General features: G+C 41.0%; 1 protein-coding gene across 1 annotated transcript in view; it reads left to right on the top strand.

The window, feature by feature from the left end:
* MGAT4D (MGAT4 family member D) overlaps positions 1-20,500 on the top strand; it is an 86,213-nt gene that overhangs the window by 61,093 nt on the left and 4,620 nt on the right. The window contains exons 9-14 of the mRNA XM_072119631.1: positions 10,475-10,605; positions 11,803-11,910; positions 12,943-13,136; positions 15,517-15,595; positions 17,597-17,642; positions 19,034-19,146. Of these exons, the coding sequence (XP_071975732.1) occupies positions 10,475-10,605; positions 11,803-11,910; positions 12,943-13,136; positions 15,517-15,595; positions 17,597-17,642; positions 19,034-19,146 (671 nt within the window). The remainder of the gene's footprint in view (positions 1-10,474; positions 10,606-11,802; positions 11,911-12,942; positions 13,137-15,516; positions 15,596-17,596; positions 17,643-19,033; positions 19,147-20,500) is intronic.

Raw genomic sequence — 20,500 nt, 5'->3', positions numbered from 1 at the left:
AAATCTACCTATAAAGGTAGATCGGGTGGTAGGTGGATCAATGGGACGTGAGGATAGCCCTTTTAAGGGCTAATCCTCACGTCCCCGCACTTTTTTAGTAACTTTTATGAGCCTTGTATTCTAATTTTTTTTATGCAGCTACTGGGGCGTGGAGTAGCTGCATCTGAGGTTACACAGGGCGGCTACTCCACGCCCCGGTAGCCTCTTTTCCCCTCCTACTCGCCATCTTCCACCCTCGTCCGACAAATAGACAGTCTGCGCAGAACAGCAGGCCCACACCTGCGCGGTCACTGCTCTGAAGCTGGCTACTCCACGCCCCAGTAGCCGCATAAAAAAATTTGCATACAAGGCTAATAAAATTTACTAAAAAAAAGTGCAGGGACGTGAGGATTAGCCCTTAAAAGGGCTATCCTCATGTCCCATTGATCCACCTACCACCTGATCTACCTTTATAGGTAGATTTGTGGTGGTAGGTTCCCTTTAACACCTTCTGTAGCTCTCAAAGAAAGTGTTACCAGTTTCATTCTATTTTGGAATGCACCAACAAAATGATAATGCCCACTTTTGTTACTCCTAGAAGTTCTAATAAACATAACCACAAAGAAAGAAAAAAAAAAACATAAGGTATAAGAAAACATGTTATTTCAAGGTAAATACAACAACAAGAATAGAGGTCTTCTTTGTTGTTTAATAGATGCTTCTCATTAGTGTCAAAGAATAACTTTTAGTTTTAGTAGGTAATTGAAAACAATGGCAAATATAACTGTGCTTGGATACATTAACAAAAAAATAAAATAAAATTTGAAAAAAATCTAAACAAATTAAACATTAAAATAATACATACGGCCATCAAGATTAAAAAGATTAAAAATATCATACATTGATGAGGTGCATTGCTGGTTTTATACAAAGTGGGGCCCCATAATAAAACTATTTAATGAACAGTTAGTCAGTAAGAGGCTCCATTAGTCCTAGACAATACCGTATATACTCGTGTATAAGCCGAGTTTTTCAGCACAAAAATGTGCTGAAAAACGTCCCCTCGGCTTATACACGAGTCAATACAGCAGTCAGTCAATAAAAATTACTTTAAAAACATAAATAAACTTATATACTCACCCTCCGGTGGCCCCGATGCGCAGCGCTGCTCCCCCGATGTCCGCGCGGCTCGTCTTCAGGCTTCTGTGCCCGTCTTCTTTCTTCTGCTCGGCGCCGCCATTGTTTTTCTCCCGGGCGGCGCCTAGCATGACGTCAGCAGCGGCGTGTCATACTAGGCGCCGGCCCGGGAGAGAGCAATGGCGGCGCCCTGCAGAAGAAGGAAGACGGGCACAGGAGCCTGAATACGAGCCGCGCGGACATCAGGGGAGCAGCGCTGTGCATCGGGGCCACCGGAGGGTGAGTATATAAGTTTTTTTTTTTTTTTTATGCTGGGGTGACTGTATACTACACGGGGCAGGCTGTATACTACTGGGGGCAGGCTGGGCTGGGCTGTATACTACACTGGGAAGGCTGGGGTGCTGTATACTACTGGGGCAAGCTGTATACTACTGGGGGCAGGCGATATACTACTGGGGGCAAGCTGTATACTACTGGGGGCAGGCTGAGGTGGCTGTATACTACTGGGGACTGGCTGTATACTACTGGGGGCAAGCTGTATACTACTGGGGACTGGCTGTATACTACATGGGACTGGCTGTATACTACATGGGGGCAGGCTGGCTGTATACTACTGGGGGCAGGCTGTATACTACTGGAGGCAGGCTGTATACTACTGTGGGCAAGCTGGGCTGGGCTGTATACTACTGGGGGCAAGATGGGCTGGGCTGTATACTACTGGGGGCAAGATGGGCTGGGCTGTATACTACTGGGGGCAAGATGGGCTGGGCTGTATACTACTGGGGGCAAGATGGGCTGGCTGTATACTACTGGGGGCAAGATGGGCTGGGCTGTATACTACTGGGGGCAAGATGGGCTGGCTGTATACTACTGGGGGCAAGATGGGCTGGGCTGTATACTACTGGGGGCAGGCTGTATACTATAGGGGGCTGGTTGGCTATATACTGGTGGGGTCTGTGACCAATGCATTTCCCACCCTTGGCTTATACTCGAGTCAATAGGTTTTCCCAGTTTTTGGTGGTAAAATTAGGGGCCTCGGCTTATACTCGGGCTGGCTTATACTCGAGTATATACGGTAATAACACTTTGTAGTACACACACAGCAGTATGGTAAGGCAATCTGTAATATGGGACTGTAGGAGAATTTTATAGGAGACAGACAGATTGATGATAGAAGATAAGTATGAAAGATGATATAGACTTATAGATGGATGATTTATATATGCATAAATATAGATCATTATATAGATGATAGAAGATAGATATGACAGATAGATACAGTAGAAGAGAGATTATAAGATTGATTGATAGATGGATAGATAATAGACAGGAGATACATTGATAGAAGATTAATAGACAAAAAAAATAGATAAATGGTTAGATAGACAGATATTTAGATAAGAAATGGACAAATTATAGGAGACGGATAACTAGACAGATAGATGATAAAAAAGAGATGGATGATAATCATCTTCACCCGGGCTTTTAACCAAGGGATATTAAAAGAGCAATGCACCCTCTGCCAACAAAAGTCCACATACGAGGGGTCGCCTTTAGAACAAGGGACCCTTGGCAAATGCCCTCAAATACCCTGTCTGCAACCCCCTAACACCAGTCCTGCTAAGGTAGACAATCCTGCATCACATCACCGTATCAAAATAAGTAACTAAGCACTTTATATCCTAATCGCCGTAAAGTACCGCTACAATACCATAAAATTACCCACCCAAGCATTTCATAGCTCCAGATAAGAAAAAGACCACCATAGGACCCTGACAATCGAATGGGCATCCTCTACAAGACATTGGCACCCTTCATGAGCTATTGCCTGGCTTCATTGCATATAGCTGGTGAACTGTGTGAGAACTTACCCATAATGTGCTACATAGTTCTACTGGTTATGTTACTAGTGTACAGTACAAATTCATGACCTTGTATTTCATACAGACACTTTTGAGAACACCGCTCAGCAGATGTGCCAGATTATCTAATGCCATGAATCCAGCCATTATACTTATTGATCCATGAAATGCAGGATATAAAAGGTCTTAAACCAAGTTATTAGATGCATCGGGTTATGGTTTCCTGCTGTAAATATTTGAATTGTGTGACACAGACATGAGCTGTGTTATTTGTCTTTGTCCTGTCTGTATTTACTCAATGGGCCAGTCTTGTCAATGAGAGAACTGTCTGATATCCGCAGCATCAGGCACTTTAACTTACTGTATGGTTGGTGGGATAAAATTCAGTTTTCAACCTTGATTCATAAAAAATATCATACAGTATATGCTTCTGAATTATTTTTTATCTATTATTTTAACATTTAATAATGAACATTAACCCCTTCATGACTGAAGGTCATTGGTGCCTTTAAGGCAGGTCAATTTTTGCAGTTCTGTTATGCGCTTTTTTTTTTTAAATTGAAAATATATTTGTAACCGCTTTGCATATCATAACAAGCACTGAACAGGATAAGGATCTGTCTCCTAATACAGGTTCTTGTATAAAAGCAATTGGACTGAAAGATCACTCTGCAGTGACCAAACCTCTCATTAGTATAAAGAATTGAACGGCTTGCCTTTGCTGAGGAGCATGTTGTGTGGACAGAGGAAAAGTGGTCCACAGTTCATTTTAGTAATGAAAGCAAGTTTAATTTACTGTATTTGGATCTGATGAGAAACCTTATGTTTGTCAACAATCTGTGGAAAGACTGAACCCAAAGTGTGTAAAGAAGTCAAAGATGGTGGAGAAAGTGTCAGGGTTTGGGGAATGTTTATGCAGCAGGCAGAGTGAATGCAAGTGTGTAACGAGACAGTCTTCAACAACATGTCGCTCCTTTAAGCCAGGAGTTTTCATCCAGGACAATGTCCCCTATCGCACAGCAAAACTAGTAAAACAGTGTCTTGAAATGTAAACAAAAGAAATGGCCAACCCAGAATCCGGATCTAAACCCTATAGAAAACCGTTACAGAACTGTGGAAGAGTCCGAAAGAAGAGTGGCCCAAAATCACTCCAGAGCAGCACCGCAGATGTGCTGAAGTCCTCTAAAGCAAAGGCCTGTGCACCTCCTACTGATTGGTTACTGCTGTAAATTTCAGAAAATGTATTTCTGATATATATAATAATATTTCTCTGTGCTACAGTCATGGCTGTTCTCTAAATATAAGGTTTTATGTTGCTATACTTTGGTAATTCTCTAAAACGCTGTTCTAGTTGCATGGATAAAACAATCCATCAAGTGTTGATCAATGGAAATTACATTATTTCTGAAAAAATCAAATGAATCATACATTGTTCTATAATTTTGATATCAAGTGTAATTGTGATGCAGCACAAAAAGTTTGTATACTACAGAGATAAAAGAGAAGACAATACAATTATCCCTGTGCCCCTGATTAACCATTTACCATATTTTTCGGACTATAAGGCGCACAAAAAATCCTTTGATTTTCTCAGAAATCAAAGGTGCGCCTTATAGCCCAGTGCGCCTTATATATGAACCGTACTTACAGAAAACAGCTGCCTTGAACTGTGCACAGTTCTGCCACTTGCTGGTCATTCATCCTTATAATCAGGTGCGCCTTATAGTCCAGTGTGCCTTATATATGAACATAGACATTTTAGCAGGCATTTATTGATGGTGCGCCTTATACTCCAGTGCGCCTTATAGTCCGAAAAATACTGTATATTTGGCACAGCGGCATTGAGATGTCTTTCAATTTACTTGGTGTTAGCTCCTCTTTAAATTTTGTAAAATCTTTACAATTCACAAGTCTGCAGGTTTCTTTTTTCTCCCTTGATTATAGCGGATGAGGAGCTTGTTTTTTGCAGTACAGTAGACAGGTTAGGTAATTTTATATTTTCATTGATCAGAAAAGTTTTACTTTGATGTACCCATAGAGACTTAATGTGAACATGTCACCAGGTTGTACCCTACTAAGCTACTAGCCCTCTCAAGTTGTGTATGACTCGTCCTTTCTAGAATGTCCTCTTTTATGTGGAATCTTACCCATTTACCCATAAAACAAATCCCAATACCCAATATCCCCAATACCCAATCTTAGGCAAATATGACTCTTCTCACCTCATTTTCACATGAGCTGAGCAAGTTTAGTGGGTTAGTGTTCTGTAGTACCTAGAAATATGTTTTACTGTTATATTATGTGAGGAGTATCTTTTCTCTGTTTTTTGTGAGCTACAGAACCAGAGTAATGGGCAGAAAAAGACATAGTTAGAAATACAAGCTTCAGATAAAGATCCAGGGCCTGCCAATTTTTTAACTGCCTTTGTCTCCAGTTTTGTTGCTCTCAGAACCATAAGCTTCATCTAAAAGATAGTATTCCTATCTTTAACCCGTTAACACTCAGCGTCCGATATATCGGACGCTGAGCTCAATGACTTAGCGCTCAGCGTCCGATATATCGGACGCTGAGCCCATGCCGGTTCAGCTCAAGATCTGAGCCGAACCGGCATCGGGAAACACGGGGTGCCGGCTGTGACTGATAGCCGGCACCCCAGTGTAACACCCGCGATCGGAGTTAACTCCGATCGCGGATGCTTAACCCGTTAAATGCCGCGGTCAGCGCGACCGCGGCATCTAACATGCATATGGGGTGTCTTTCCCCCACGATCGGCCCCCCCGAACCGTTTTCGGGGGGCGCCGATCGTTGCTATGGCAACTCTGGGGTCCGATCTGGACCCCAGAGTTACCTGCAAGAATTGCCGGTAAGATGGCGTCTGTTACGTCATCTTACTGGCACAGTGCCAGCCTATGCAAGTGTATAGGCTGACACTGATAATACTCTGCAATACATGAGTATTGCAGAATATTATCATGAAGAAGCAATCAGAAGATTGCTTCTTCATGTCCCATGGTATAAAAGTGAAAAAGTAAGAAAAAAAATGTTATTCAATAAAAAAATAAAGTACAGGCGGTCCCCTACTTAAGGACACCCGACTTACAGACAACCCATAGTTACAGACGGACCCCTCTGCCAACTGTGACCTCTGGTGAAGCTCTCTGGATGCTTTACTATAGTCCCAGATTGCAATGATCAGCTGTAAGATGTCTGTAATGAAGCTTTATTGATAATTCTTGGTCCAATTACACCAAAAATTTTTAAACTCCAATTGTCACTGGGACAAAAGAAAAAAATTGTCTAGAACTTCCATTATAAAATATACAGTTTCGACTTACATACAAATTCAACTTAAGAACAAACCTCCAGACCCTATCTTGTATGTAACCCGGGGACTGCCTGTAATAAATCACTAAAAATGCCCAAAACCCCCAAAACATATAAAGAGACATATAACTAAAAAAAAAGTCTAAATCATAACACAAACCCCACATATATAGTATCACCGCGTCCGTAACAACCCGTAGAATAAAAGTAAATCATTATTGAACCCCCACGATAAACGCCGTAAAAAAAAACTGCTATAAACCTTCCAAAAATTATGATTTTTAGCTATTCAATCCCACAAAAAATGCTATAAAATGCGATCAAAAAACCATGTGTACTCCGACATGATACTGGTGCAAAGTACAACATGTCCCGCAAAAAATAAGCCATCAACCAGCTCCGTAGCCAAAAAAGTAACAATGTTATGCCACTTGGAAGACGGCAATACATAAATGATAGATTTTTCCCCACATTAGGGTTTTGTTTGACAAATTTAGTAAAACGTAAGAAAATATATTCAAGTCTGGTATCCCCGTAATCGTATCGACCCATAGAATAAAGATAACATGATTATTAGTCTATACGGTGAACACCAAAAAAAAAAGAGTAAAAAATCCAGTACAGAATTGATGCTTTTCTACTCCTGCCCTCAAAAAAAGTTCCTAAATTTTCAACAATAGGTGATACCAACCCCAAAATGGTAACAATGGAAAAAGCATCTCGTCCCGCAAAAAAAATGGCATCACATGGCCCCAATAACGCAAAAGCGAAAATTTTATAGCCTTCAAAAGGGGCCAATGAGGAAACTAAAATCCTGGCAGCTTCAGCGCCCTCCTTCCCTTCTGCGCCTCGCTGTGCCCCCATAAAACAAGTAACGGCCACATGTGGGGGGTCTCTGTACTCAGGAGAAATTGCAGAACAAATTGTATGGTGGGTTTTCTCTTTTTATATTTTGGAAATGTGTAAATTTTAGGGCTAAATGAACGTATAAGGGAACAATTTGACCATTCTAAATTTCACCTCCATTTTGATTCAATTACTATGAAGATCTCAAGGGGTTAACAATCTTCGTAAAAGCGGTTTCTGATAGCTTGAGGGGTGCAGATTTGAAAATGGGTTGGTTATATAGGGGGTTTTGATGCTAAATATGTAAAATTTCATTCAAAACTGTATTTATCCCCAAAATAGTCAATTCTGAAAATCCGGAAAAGCGATATTCTTTTTGTAAGCCGCGTGACATCAAAATAAATTATCCAGACATATCAAAAATTATGAAAATGTAAAGTAGACACATGGGAAATGTTATTCTGCAATTTATTTAGGTGTTAAATCTATCTGCCTGGAAACGCAATGATTTTGAATTTCGAAAATGGCAAATTTTTCAAAAAATGTATCATATTTTCTTTTTTTTTGTAAATAAACGCAAAACTTATCAGCCAAAATTTACCACTAAAATGAAGTACAACATGTGGGGAAAAAACAATCTCAGAATCGTTTTGATAAGTAACAGTGTTCAAAAGTTATAACCATATAAAGCGACGCAGGTCAGAATCCAAAAAATCGGGCTGAGCCTTAACCTGCAAAATGGCTGCGTCCTTAAGGGGTTAATATGACACCAGTAGAAGCAGTGCAACAGAACCAAAGATAGGCGCTTCTGAAGTTACACTGTACCTACAACCAGTAAACATTTCTCATCTCAGGTGAAAATGAGGTGAGAAAAGTCATATTTGCCAGACTTTGTGGAAGATTTTTTGTAGGTAGATGGGTGAGATGTCATGTAAAAGTGGTTGATTCCTGCCTGAGGGGAGTAGTAGTTTAGTGGGGGATACCTGCTGACAAGTTCCCTTAAATATGAGTATCGTTTTTATTTTTTTGTCCTCCTTTTGCATAATGGGGCATATTTACTTACCCGGCCCATTCGCGATCCAGCGGCGCGTTCTCTGTGGAGGATTCGGGTTCTGCCGGGATTCACGAAGGTAGTTCCTCCGACGTCCACTAGGTGTCGCTGCTGTGCTGAAGTTTATCGGATTTCACTGAAGTTCACCGTCCTATCGTGGGTGCAAGTAAGCGAGTGTCAAGCAACACTTTTTCTTGTTGCGCCAAAATACCGGGGCCATTCAGGGAAAATCGGCGCAAATCGGAAATTTTCGGATAACCTGCATCATTTTATTTGCATTCATTTAAAGGGAACCTGTCACCGCTGTTTGAAAAAATTTATTCTATAAGGGCTCTATGGAAACCTGCCCGCAGCTTAAGGGCAACCTTTCTTCAGCTAATAAAATCACTGCGCAGAAAAGGTTACCAGGTAGAGAATCTAGCGAGTCGAAGTGGGCGGATACATACGTGCGAGTCCCGCGGATTGCTCACACCTCCTTTCCCTACGTCATCCGGCTGTCGGCTGAATTATAACACATATAACACATTATAACACATATTATTATATAAGATATTTGTGTTATAATTCAGCCGACAGCCGGGTGATGTAGGGAAAGGAGGTGTGAGCAATCCACGGGACTCGACTCTATAGACTCTCTGCCTGGTAACCTTTTCTGCACAGCGATTTTATTAGCTGAAGAAAGGTTGCCCTTATGCTTTAAGGGCTCTATGGGAACCTGCCCATAATTTTTTCAAACAGCGGTGACATGTTCCCTTTAAGTGTTGTGACATTCTTTTTGTATTATTTCTACCACAGAACATAAAAACATATTGGATTTTCCATTAGTATTGATTAGAGACTGAGTAGTAGTGTATTTTTCTGTAACTCAATCACTTTCGGACTTACAGGGCAAAGCTTGGCTTTTGTCATTGCGTAGTTCTATTAAGATCTATGTATATAGGCACAGTGCCATGCACACAGGTTTCACTTTTTTTTGGTAGTATGTTTTCCTGCAGAACTCAAGGACATAAAGTTTTTGCATTGTTCAAGTTGTGTTTTTAAGCCAATGTTTTGATGTTATCTCAGTGATGAGATTTGCAGTTGGGATTGTTTTTCTGCCTCTTATTATGCCGTTTAGAATAACATCGGTCCTTTATCTGTGCTATTATTACGTGCTGTTATTTGTCCATGATAAGACCTGTATTTAATCTAAAATATGTTCATTTTGTCAGTATATAAAAAGGTCATTTAAAAGAAGTTTAATAAACTTTACCTATAAAATCTCTATTCTTTTATAAATAAAAGTTATTTTTGATTTTTGAAATCAAATTTGATTTCTTCTGACAAATCTCACTTGAATCTGACCCTTCAACACATTGGGGCAGATTTATCAAGCAGTCTGAAAGTCAGAATATTTCCAGTTGCCCATGGCAACCAATCACAGCTCAGCTTTCATTTGACCAGTGCTCATGAATATTTTAAAGAGGAGCTGTGATTGGTTGCCATGAGCAATTGGAAATATTCTGACTTTCAGACACTTGATAAATCTGCCCCATTGTCACAAATTTTCCCAAAAGTGGCTACCGCATAAAAAATCATGTTGCTGTGTACCAGTTGTCTTAAAGAATTGGAGACCTGGCTTTACTAAGACCAGAGAGGGAGTAGTGTTTTGCTCTTATCTGGCCTAAATAGATTTATAGTGTCAAGGATATGAACCCATCAATACCGATCAAATAAACAGCACAGCTTTTGAAACACTTCAGTCTTTACAAGAGTAAAGAAACCCTGTTTTATATGGTATGTAAATAGACAGATACAAAGTCCTCTGCAGCGATGTCTGATTGCAGAGCCCATAAATAGCCTGGGATACAACTTGTGTGATCAGATCTTCCTTCCCTCTGATATTAGGGTCATGTGATATATTGTTTCTATAACTTATTCTATAATCTGTCATTATTTCTGATTAGATAAACACACGAGAAGGACTTTGTATGTTACTACCAGACGAGCTGATGCATGTTCATTCCCATACAGATGCATCAGTTACGTAACGGAGACTTGACAGTGCAAAGGTTTATTTCTGTGTAATGAGATCGGCTCCATTTTATCTCTGATATTTGAGTCTAGTGAGAGTGGCGCAACTTAGTTATTTCCACAGAGCACTCTTCATTTTGTATGAAGCTCGCTTAACATTTTTAACAACTTCAATTCATTTGTATTGTACATGAAATCATTTGTTTTGAAAAATCATGAGTTATTCATTATAGGTTTAAAAGATATTTTCTTTTTCTTTTAGGAAAGTTGTTTAAGTGTAAAGACCTACCACATATTGCTGAATTCTTTTTGATGTTCTACAAAGATAAACCCATTGACTGGCTCCTTGATCATTATCTCTGGGTGAAAGTGTGCAACCCTGAAAAAGATGCAGTGAGTGTTTGCTTCTATTTTTTTCTCCCATATTCCTGGGTACAAAACATAAAAGTATGGTGTAAGAAAAGCAGACTGGGGCTGATTTATCAAAAGTATATAAAAGTTAAGGCTCTTGCACACAAAATGTGCAGCTTGGGTACACGTCCCACGGACAAGATATATAGAAATATAATGCAGACGGGACTTCCTTGCATTATAATACAGGAGTTCCTGTCCACTGCACTGTGTTTCACATGGTATCGGGACACCATTAGGCCCATTTACACGGGCTTCCCCCGTTCATGTGCAAGAGCACTAATACAGGTGGTCCCCTACTTAAGGACACGCGACTTAGACAACCCATAGTTACAGACAGACCCCTCTGACCGCTGGTGAAGCTTTCTGAATGCTTTACTTTAGTCCTAGGTTGCAATAATCAGCAGTAAAGTGTCTGTAATAAAGTTTTATTGATAATCCTTGGTCCCATTATAGCAAAAAATGTTTAAACTCCAATTATCACTGGGGCCAATTTTTCTTTTTTTTGTCTGGATCTACATATACATTGTAAAATATACAGTTTCGACTTACATACAAATTCAACAGGGGACTGCCTGTAGTTCTTGTTGGATTAAACTGCATGAGCTCAACAGAGACCATTACAGGTTGTGGGGGACAAAAGTAACTGAATAGCATCCATCCCCGGCCTTCGATGAGCATAAGCTGTTAGTGTTTTCCAGTTTCCTCATACAGACAGTTTGCTAGCTTTATCAGTATGTTCCGATATGTTTTACTTTAGTAAGCAGCTTCTAGAGGGATTATTTGGGTGACGAGTCCCCTTTAAGGCTATAGTTTTATATGGAAACTGGTGTGTAATTGATTGGATATTTGTGCCCTGTGAATTCGGGACAAATATCATTGAAGAAAAAACCTCTTTAAATGGTTTGTCAGGGACTAATTATTATTTAAATTGTGCTATGGACCTAATGAGACTGCTGTAAAATATAATACTAACTGATGCTAATATAGCTTGAGCAAAAAGACATCCCCCATAACCATGGAAAGAAAATATAATAAGAAAAATAAGTGATACATTTTGCTGCCTGGTTTGAATTAGGTTAGGCTTGAATAAGATGAGAATTGGAGACAATTGTACGTATAAAAAATGCACTGAACATCTCATAAAGTACCAAGTGTCACATTTGCCATTCTTTCCAGAAACACTGTGACCGACAGAAGTCCAACTTACGCATTCGGTATCGCCCATCTTTATTCCAGCATGTTGGGACACATTCCTCATTGGCTGGAAAAATACAGAATCTAAAGGTATATTTATTTTGCATTTATGTTCACTATTGCAGTGGTGGCGAACCTATGGCACGGGTGCCAGTGGTGGCACTCAGAGCCCTCTTTGTGGGCACCCAAGCCATCCACACAGCAGAGAGTTTACCAGACAGGACTCAAAGAATCATCCTGCATTTGCAGGCAACTCAAGAATTCTGTTCTCAATGCTATTGTAAAGCAATACATTCTTGATTGCTTGGGACTATAGGAAGATGTAGAACATGTGGAAAGGGGCTGATTATCTTAGAGCTCCTGCTGGCCCCATGTTTCTTCCTGTACAGGGGGACCATGGCGAGATACTACAACGATAGTCCAAGTTTACCCCCCGTCGGCTGCCCTGCTCTGTAACATTACATATAACTGGCTAATCCGTGTAGTGTTTAATAACCCAATAATGCCCCACCCAACTTGTATGACCAACTCATATACACTCTATACCAGTGGTGGCGAACCTATGGCACTGGTGCCAGTGGTGGCACTCATGCCCCTCTCTATGGGCACCCGCGCCATCACCCCAGGGTACAGTTTGCCAGACAGGACTCAAGGCTTCTTGCAGTTCCAGGCAGTCCAGGACCCCAGAAGGGAGCTACAATGATGATCCAAACTTCTTCTCCTTATTTTTACTGTATTGGTGTCCTCAGGTGCCTATACAATTTATACCTGTGAAAGAGCAGGGAATAATAAGTTACTGCTTAAATTGTCGCATTGGCACTTTGCGAAAAAAATGTGAGTTTTGGTTGTAGTTTTGGCACTCCGCGTCTAAAAGGTTTGCCATCACTGCTCTATACTATAATAATAATTAAGGATTGCAAATACATTGGGGAAACCTTGCAAATCAGAACAGGCGTTTTGTCTTTTTAAGATTATGATAAAAAAAATAAAATCCATGTTCTTATTTACAAAGTGCATGTGTTTCCCAGCATATTATATAGCGGGAGGATCAGTGTGCTATGTATTGTCCTGTTTAGTTTCCTACCATTTATTAAACTGCACTGCATGTTTCTCAACTGATAGGATAAAGATTTTGACAAGAAAGCTTTACACAAGCCTCATCCGAATCCTGCTGCTAAACTCAGCACCAGCCTGAAGATCTACCAGCATTACAGCCTGGAGAAAGCGTACATGGGAGAGGAGTGTTTCTGGTCCTTCTCTCCTGTGGCTGGGGATTACATCTTGTTTGAGTTTGAAGAACCTTTACAGCTGAACGGGTAAGTTTTAAGCTCTCTTGTACAAACACTGGCGATAAGAAATGTCATGGGGCAATTCTCCTTGTGCTTTCTGTGTAGCAATATGGGATACATCATGGTTTTATCATACAAAATAACATAGAATTTCTTTTGTAGATCTAATCTCAGGAACTCCTTTCATTGTAGTTTTGCCTTTGGTTCAGTTATACATATTGATAATCATGTCCTAAAATACTTTTGTTACAGCATTATAAGGGTCCTATATTCAAGAAAGAGTCATAATACGCTTACATTTTGAAAAAAAACCACGAACTGTGGAGATGTAGATACTTAATGGCACATTTAGCCACAAAGAGTTGGCTCTATTACACTTGCCGCAGTCATGCACTGTGGGCTGTCCACTAATGACACTACAATGTAGACATACGGGACACCATGGACTTGAAAAGGAATATCTCCAATTTGTATGATGGTTCTTGTGTTACATTGGGTACAAGAACATAACATCTGTTAAAGAAAACAACCAGAAAGCAATACAATACCTACTCCTTTACAATCCTTTTTAGGAGACAGCCTAGTGAACAGAAAATATATGTACCGTATATACTCGAGTATAAGCCGACCCGAGTATAAACCGAGACCCCTAATTTCAACACAAAAAACTGGGAAAACCTATTGACTCGAGTATAAGCAGAGGGTGGGAAATCATTGGTTACAGCCTCCCAGTATATAGTCTGCCAGCCCCTGTAGCATACAGCCTACCCAACCCCTGTAGCATGCAGCCTGCCCAGCCCCTGTAGTAGGAAAAAAAATAACACTGTTCTCATCTTTCCAATGTCACCCATAGGTCCTCTTCTGTCTGAGACTGTCTCAGACAGAAGAGGACCTATGGGTGACATCAGAAAGGTGAGTTTTGTCTTTGCTTTTAGTTGACTCGAGTATAAGCCGAGTTAGGGTTTTTGAGCACAAATTTTGTGCTGAAAAACTAGGCTTATACTCGAGTATATAAGGTATATATTTATAGTTATATGGACATAACCAAAATGTAATGTAATTCTGTCTAGAATAGAAAGGGGGAAGTACAGTGTTTGACCTATGAGAAGATTTTGCCCAAGCACTTGCCCCTCTCTGTATCCAGTATTCTGCCCGAAACCTAATCATAAACTATGTACAATGAAATGGATGTATGTAGGTCAAAATGCCCAGTAACAATATCTTTTAAACTATGATACAATGACTTAAAATTAATACAATTTTATTTTACACTTGGCTTTATCTCTTGCTGCTGAGAATTGAAGCCATCTTTTAGAGGTTTTGTACAGGAAACCCACATCCAACTTCTGATCTATTATAAAGTGGATTGTTTTCAGTTGTATGCTTAACATTAAAACTAGAACTAAATGTTTTCTTAAGAGAAAACCTACAGTGACCCATCTGATTCCCATTCTCCATGTTGTAGGGTCAGATATTTTTTTCCTGTGGGAGTTTGTAGACTATTGTTGGGCCATACACACTACATTACTTTTCACCTGGACCACTTGTCCTTGTGAAAAATATGACTCCAGTTCCAGGACTGTCATGGTACCTCACCATTAAGCGTATTACAGTAGTATGGTAGTAAATAGGATTTATGAAATGTCCTATCTTGCTGCAGAAATCAACCTTTGTAATATAATAATTTGCTTTTATGGCATTCACATTACTACCTTATATACTCGAGTATAAGCCTAGTTTTTCAGCACAAAATTTGTGCTCAAAAACCCTAACTCGGCTTATACTCGAGTCAACTAAAAGCAAAGACAAAACTCACCTTTCTGACGTCACCCATAGGTCCTCTTCTGTCTGAGACAGTCTCAGACAGAAGAGGACCTATGGGTGACATTGGAAAGATGAGAACAGTGTTATTTTTTTTTCCTACTACAGGGGCTGGGCAGGCTGCATGCTACAGGGGTTGGGTAGGCTGTATGCTACAGGGGCTGGCAGACTATATACTGGGAGGCTGTAACCAATGATTTCCCACCCTCTGCTTATACTCGAGTCAATAGGTTTTCCCAGTTTTTTGTGTTGAAATTAGGGGTCTCGGCTTATACTCGGGTCGGCTTATACTCGAGTATATACGGTAAGTGAGCTGGGCTATGTAGGATTAGCTGCTGCATATCTTCTGTGTCTGTCTCCTGTGTAATTGTGTAGGTAAGTGCTTCCTGTATAGACCACATATGGCTTTATTTGCAGTGGAGAACAATAAAGATTAAAGTGTCAAAGTTTCGCTGGAAGGAAATAAAATTGGAAGGAATAAAAATCACTTTTTATGGTTATTTAAAGCTAACACCTCTTTGTATCCTGTGTGTGTCCAGTGTACAGTGTCTATAAAGAGCTTAATTTTTATTTATTTATTTTGTAGATACCTGTTCAGGAGTGGAAACATTGAGCACCCAGGTGATAAGCTTTTTAACACCACCGTACAGGTTTTACCTGCAGAGGTCAGTAGTATTTGATTGTATATTACACAGTTAGGTAGGGTAAAAAATAAACCAGGCTTGTATCCAAACCAGAATAAAGATTTTCCATAATATGGTGTTTGCCTTTTGTTGCCTACTGAATTGCCTAATAAGGTTGGTGCATGGCACAGGGATACGCAGTGCAATAATGTGCAATGTGTAATGTGTGTTACAGAAACTTTCTCCATTGCAGTTCATGTACATTACAGTAAGAGAACAGAAGTTTATTGTACCACCAAATGAATAGAAAAGCTGGTCACTCATGCTAATTCCTCTCTATTCATCTCTGTGGCGCTTACAGAGAGAGTAGAGCAAGAGACTCTGGTACTTCCATCATTGCCATAGACAGTAAATGGAGCATCAGTGCTTGTCTGCTGTATCACTCCATTTCATGTGGTAAAATGAACCCCTGTTCCCTTGATCAGTGGGGGTCTAACCACTGGGATAACCACCAATCAGAAAGTTAGGGGTAAGGGAAAATCTGTAGTACCCAGACAACCTCTTCAACATATGCCCAAAGTTTGTTGGCGTATACAAAGCCAGCCAAAAGGTGGTAAAAATGTAGATAAAAATGTCTAAAGTTTCACCAGTTTTATTAGTATAACTTTGTTGTTATGTGGCATGGCAGTTTCTAGGTCTTTGTCCAACAGGGTGAACCTCAAATATAGGGTGAACCACCAAATATTATTTACAGCTCCTATAGAACATCATATTACACTCACAGCTGCTGCAAAACACATCGCAACAGGACCTCATAATGCACACCTTAGCTGCTGTAACCTCTCGTGCTGTGCAGAATCTCTATATACCCTTTTGTGCTGTGTAGAATCTCTGTATAACCTCTGGTGCTCTGCTGGATCTCTGTATACCCTCTTGTGCTGTGCAGGATCTCTGTATACCCTTTTGTGCTGTGCAGGATCTCTGTATACCCACTTGTGCTCTGCTGGATCTCTGTATATCCTCTTGTGCTGTGCTGGATTTCTGTATACCCTCTTGTGCTCTGCTGGATCTCTGTATATCCTCTTGTGCTGTGCTGGATTTCTGTATATCCTCTTGTGCTGTGCTGGATTTCTGTATACCCTCTTGTGCTGTGCTGGATCTCTGTATACCCTCTTGTGCTGTGCTGGATCTCTGTATAGCCTCTTGTGCTGTGCTGGATCTCTGTATAGCCTCTTGTGCTCTGCTGGATCTCTGTATACCCTCTTGTGCCCTGCTGGATCTCTGTAGACCTTATTGTGTTGGGTCTATATTCCCACCTACTCTCTGTTCCTCTGTCTACTCTGTCTGCATCAGCTCAGCCCTGCCATCAGCCAGGTCTTACTTTCTTTCTTCTGTTAACAGGCTCAACTATATTGGTGTCCAGAGGATACACATATAGTTCAGCATAGCAATATGCAGAAAGGATAGTGGGTGCTGTGATGTGCTCCTCAGCGCCCCCCTTCACACTAGCATCTTGGGTTATTGCCTGCCTTGCCTGATGCTTAGAACGGCCCTATAAGGCGGCATTGGTTAACCTGCACCATTATTACAATTTTGCCCTATATGAATAATACATTGGTTTGGATGGAGTGTCTATACATGCTGAAAGAATAACACTTGAAAATGAACCACACTTTTTTTTAATTAAAATAATAAAACTGACAAAAGATTTCTCTGTGTCTTATGTCTTGATTTCTCCAGTCTTATTAATCAGACATTGGCAGAATATTTAGCCACTGTGCAGTACATATTGTGCCCGGAAAGTGTTTTCTTAACCCTGTTCTCTGGAGTTCTCATTAAGCAAACTGTGGTTCTCCTGGGGTGGTGACACCACATGATCCAGAATGTCAGAGCTGACAGGACTTCCTGGACTTGTAGTTCTGTTATTGCATGAGAACACAGACATTGCTAACCACTGCTTTGCTACAATAACAAAAGAATTGTTATTCATTTGGGAAACAGTTGTGCCAATTTACACTTATTTGTGTCTTTTGTATTTCTTAGAAAGTCCATGATGTACAAATAGACGAAGATGGATTCGTACAAATAGGTAAAACCTATGGTGAATTATGTTATGAGTACATAAAACCGCTGGCAGCAGTTGTATACTGTGTACGGAAGTCTATGGCACCCAGAATTTGAGTGAGGATGGTTATACGCTCTATAATAGAACCAGTGCCCGCAGTGCATCAGTCCCAGAGACAGTCAGCTCACAGACATTGCTGGTGCCCCCTTATGAGTAAAGTGTGCTCCCTCCATATAATCCACCCTTCTCTCTCCCCCTCCCTTCACCACCTGGTCTATGCTATGCCCAAGATTTGATCCAGGCAAGCACACCGCCATGCAGTGGCGTAACTAGAGTCCACTGGGCCCCGGGCAAAATTTAGTTAACCCCTGCCTCATAAGGCGAGTACACCCTCTGCCATCTTGGAACTTAAGTGTCCCACTATCTTTTAAATTTAGCACCAATTCATTTGCTCCCACTTTTCATTAGTGCCCTCCTACCACTATTATTTTCAGCCCCCCCTCCACACCATCCGCTCCATATCCCCTCAGCGCCCCCCACACCATCAGCTCCCCATCATCTCAGCCCCCCCCCCACACCAACAGCTCCCCATCCCTTCACCCCCCACACATCTTCAGCTCCCAATCTCCTCAGCCCCCCACACATGATCAGCTCACCATCCCCTCTGCCCCCCCCCCCTCCCACAGATCACACCAGTCCTGTCGGCTGTGTGTTCAGTGGCAGAACAGTGAGTTTATTACTCCCCGCTCAGCCACTACGTACATCCGGATCAGTGTCCTGCTGACAGAGGGGCCCAGTCACGCTTGCGACCCATGTGAATTAGGCTTTACCATGTAAGAAGTGGTAACCCAGTACTGGACTTCCATTCCACGCTGCACTGTTAACAAGGGCTGAAGAGGGAGCATTTAATGGGGGCGATACTAAAAAATGCCATACAGTTCCTAGCCTAACAGTGAGGGTTTAAGCGAGGTTCGCAGGCATCACTAGTGCTGTGAATGATTTCATCAGCAGGCCCCCTCTGCCAGGAATGTCCTCCAGAGGAGTTAGTATACAATTTGAAGGAATGTAGAATATTATTTGGATAATTATTAGTTTCAGGGCTCATGCATCTATTCTGTAATGATGAGCTCCCCCTCCCTTACCTGCACAGGTTGTGAGGGTCCTGTAAACCCTGATGTGTCTGTCTACCATTGTAAGCTGTAACATATCCTTTTGTTATATTGTAACAAGTGATGTTCAGCAGACGATTCCAGATATTGCCTTATACTGTACATCTTGTATGCACGGATGTGCACCTTCCCCGGTGTTCCTTTTCTAACATGATGAATATTAGACTGTGTGTTATTTCTCAGGCTATTGTTGTGGCTTTGATAAGTGTTTTGTACGTTTCCTGATTTATTTATTTTTTTGTATAGGCGCATTTCAGAATGGTATCGCTGAAGGGGAAATCAGCAGCTCTCTAGGGAAGATCAAGGCCATTCGCCTTAAGATTATGACCGAGTCCCCTGTCTGGGCCCTGCTAAGTGAGGTGAGAACACTGCTGTATGCTTCCTTATAGCAAGTTAATTCTTTACAAGTCTACAATTGAGCATGCAAAACAAACATAGAAATACAGAATGCCAAGGAGTGTTCAAAAGCATTCTTTCACCTTTCTGTTCCTGCTCTGACTTGTGGCCTCCCATTCTTTATGTCAGGTATTAGAACATGCTTTTAGATGTATTGTATTTGATATATACTGAACAACATCTGTATAGATCAGATAGAAAAGTATATAAAAGTATTGCAGAATCTCTGTTACTGATCATAACAGATATGCGTCAGATGTGGTTTTTTGTTCTGTGTTGAAATGGTGTAACCATCTTTCCGTTTACAGCACAAATGAGCCAACGATGATCTTCTTCCGTGTCCTACAAATCTGCCTGCCTCATATGATCTTCAACATATCATCTAATTTTTATGTGGGTTTTTAGGAAACTGAAAGATTTGGCACATGTCAGACCCAACTAAATGTTTTATGGAGTCATACGGTGATATAGGAAATTAATCGGGTTAATGATTACTTTCTGATACTTTTACTTAGCAACAACATGAGCATTGTTTGTAGCTGTAGATAATAAAAGTCACATGTATAGATATGTGTGACAGGTGGTGCCAGAGACTTCACATTGGTTAAACAACCTCTACAGGCAGACATGAGATTTCCACAGAAGTCAATTGAAGGTTGCAGACATGAAGCATTTTTATAACCCATCTGTTAAAGGGGTTTTCCCATGGACAAAAGTTAGGCCCTATCCACTGGATTTCCCTTCATGCCGTGTACTAGGAAGCAGGAAAAAAAATACAAATGCAGTGAAATTTGTGAAAACCCGCATTTGTGACTTTTTGGGGCTTACAAAAATTAAAACCTCTTCTAGGGTTCTACAGTATGGCAGTATATGGGGATTTTACACAAACAATGTGAGACCCAAGGCTGTCATGGTAACCGATCATCACTTCCCAATGACTTCACAGGGTGTGGCGATTGAATCTGCCACCACGGATTTCCAAGGTTAACACCCGCAATTGTTGCCAGCACCGAACGAAGGTGTTAGAGGTGGGTGTTTGCTGCAGCAAAGGCCCACCTTGTATTGAGAGGGCTCAGCCCGTGAGCCCTCTTCATGCAGCGGGAGCCGACGTGTGATGTATAGATAAGCCACATGTCTGTAAGTGATTAAAGGGGTTGTCCACTTTCAGCAAATAATTGATATAGTGTGTGTAAGGAAAAGTTATACAACTTTCCAATATTCTTTCTGTATCAGTTCCTTACAGTTTTCCTAGATCTCTGTTTGCTGTCCTGCGGTATAAAGCTTCTACTTGCACTGGATAGAAATCTGCCCCTGCTC

Source organism: Engystomops pustulosus, chromosome 1 (assembly GCF_040894005.1).
Source record: "Engystomops pustulosus chromosome 1, aEngPut4.maternal, whole genome shotgun sequence".
Taxonomy (NCBI): Eukaryota; Metazoa; Chordata; class Amphibia; order Anura; family Leptodactylidae; genus Engystomops; species Engystomops pustulosus.
Note: the sequence above shows the minus strand (reverse complement) of the source record. Positions and strands in the feature narration are given on the sequence as shown.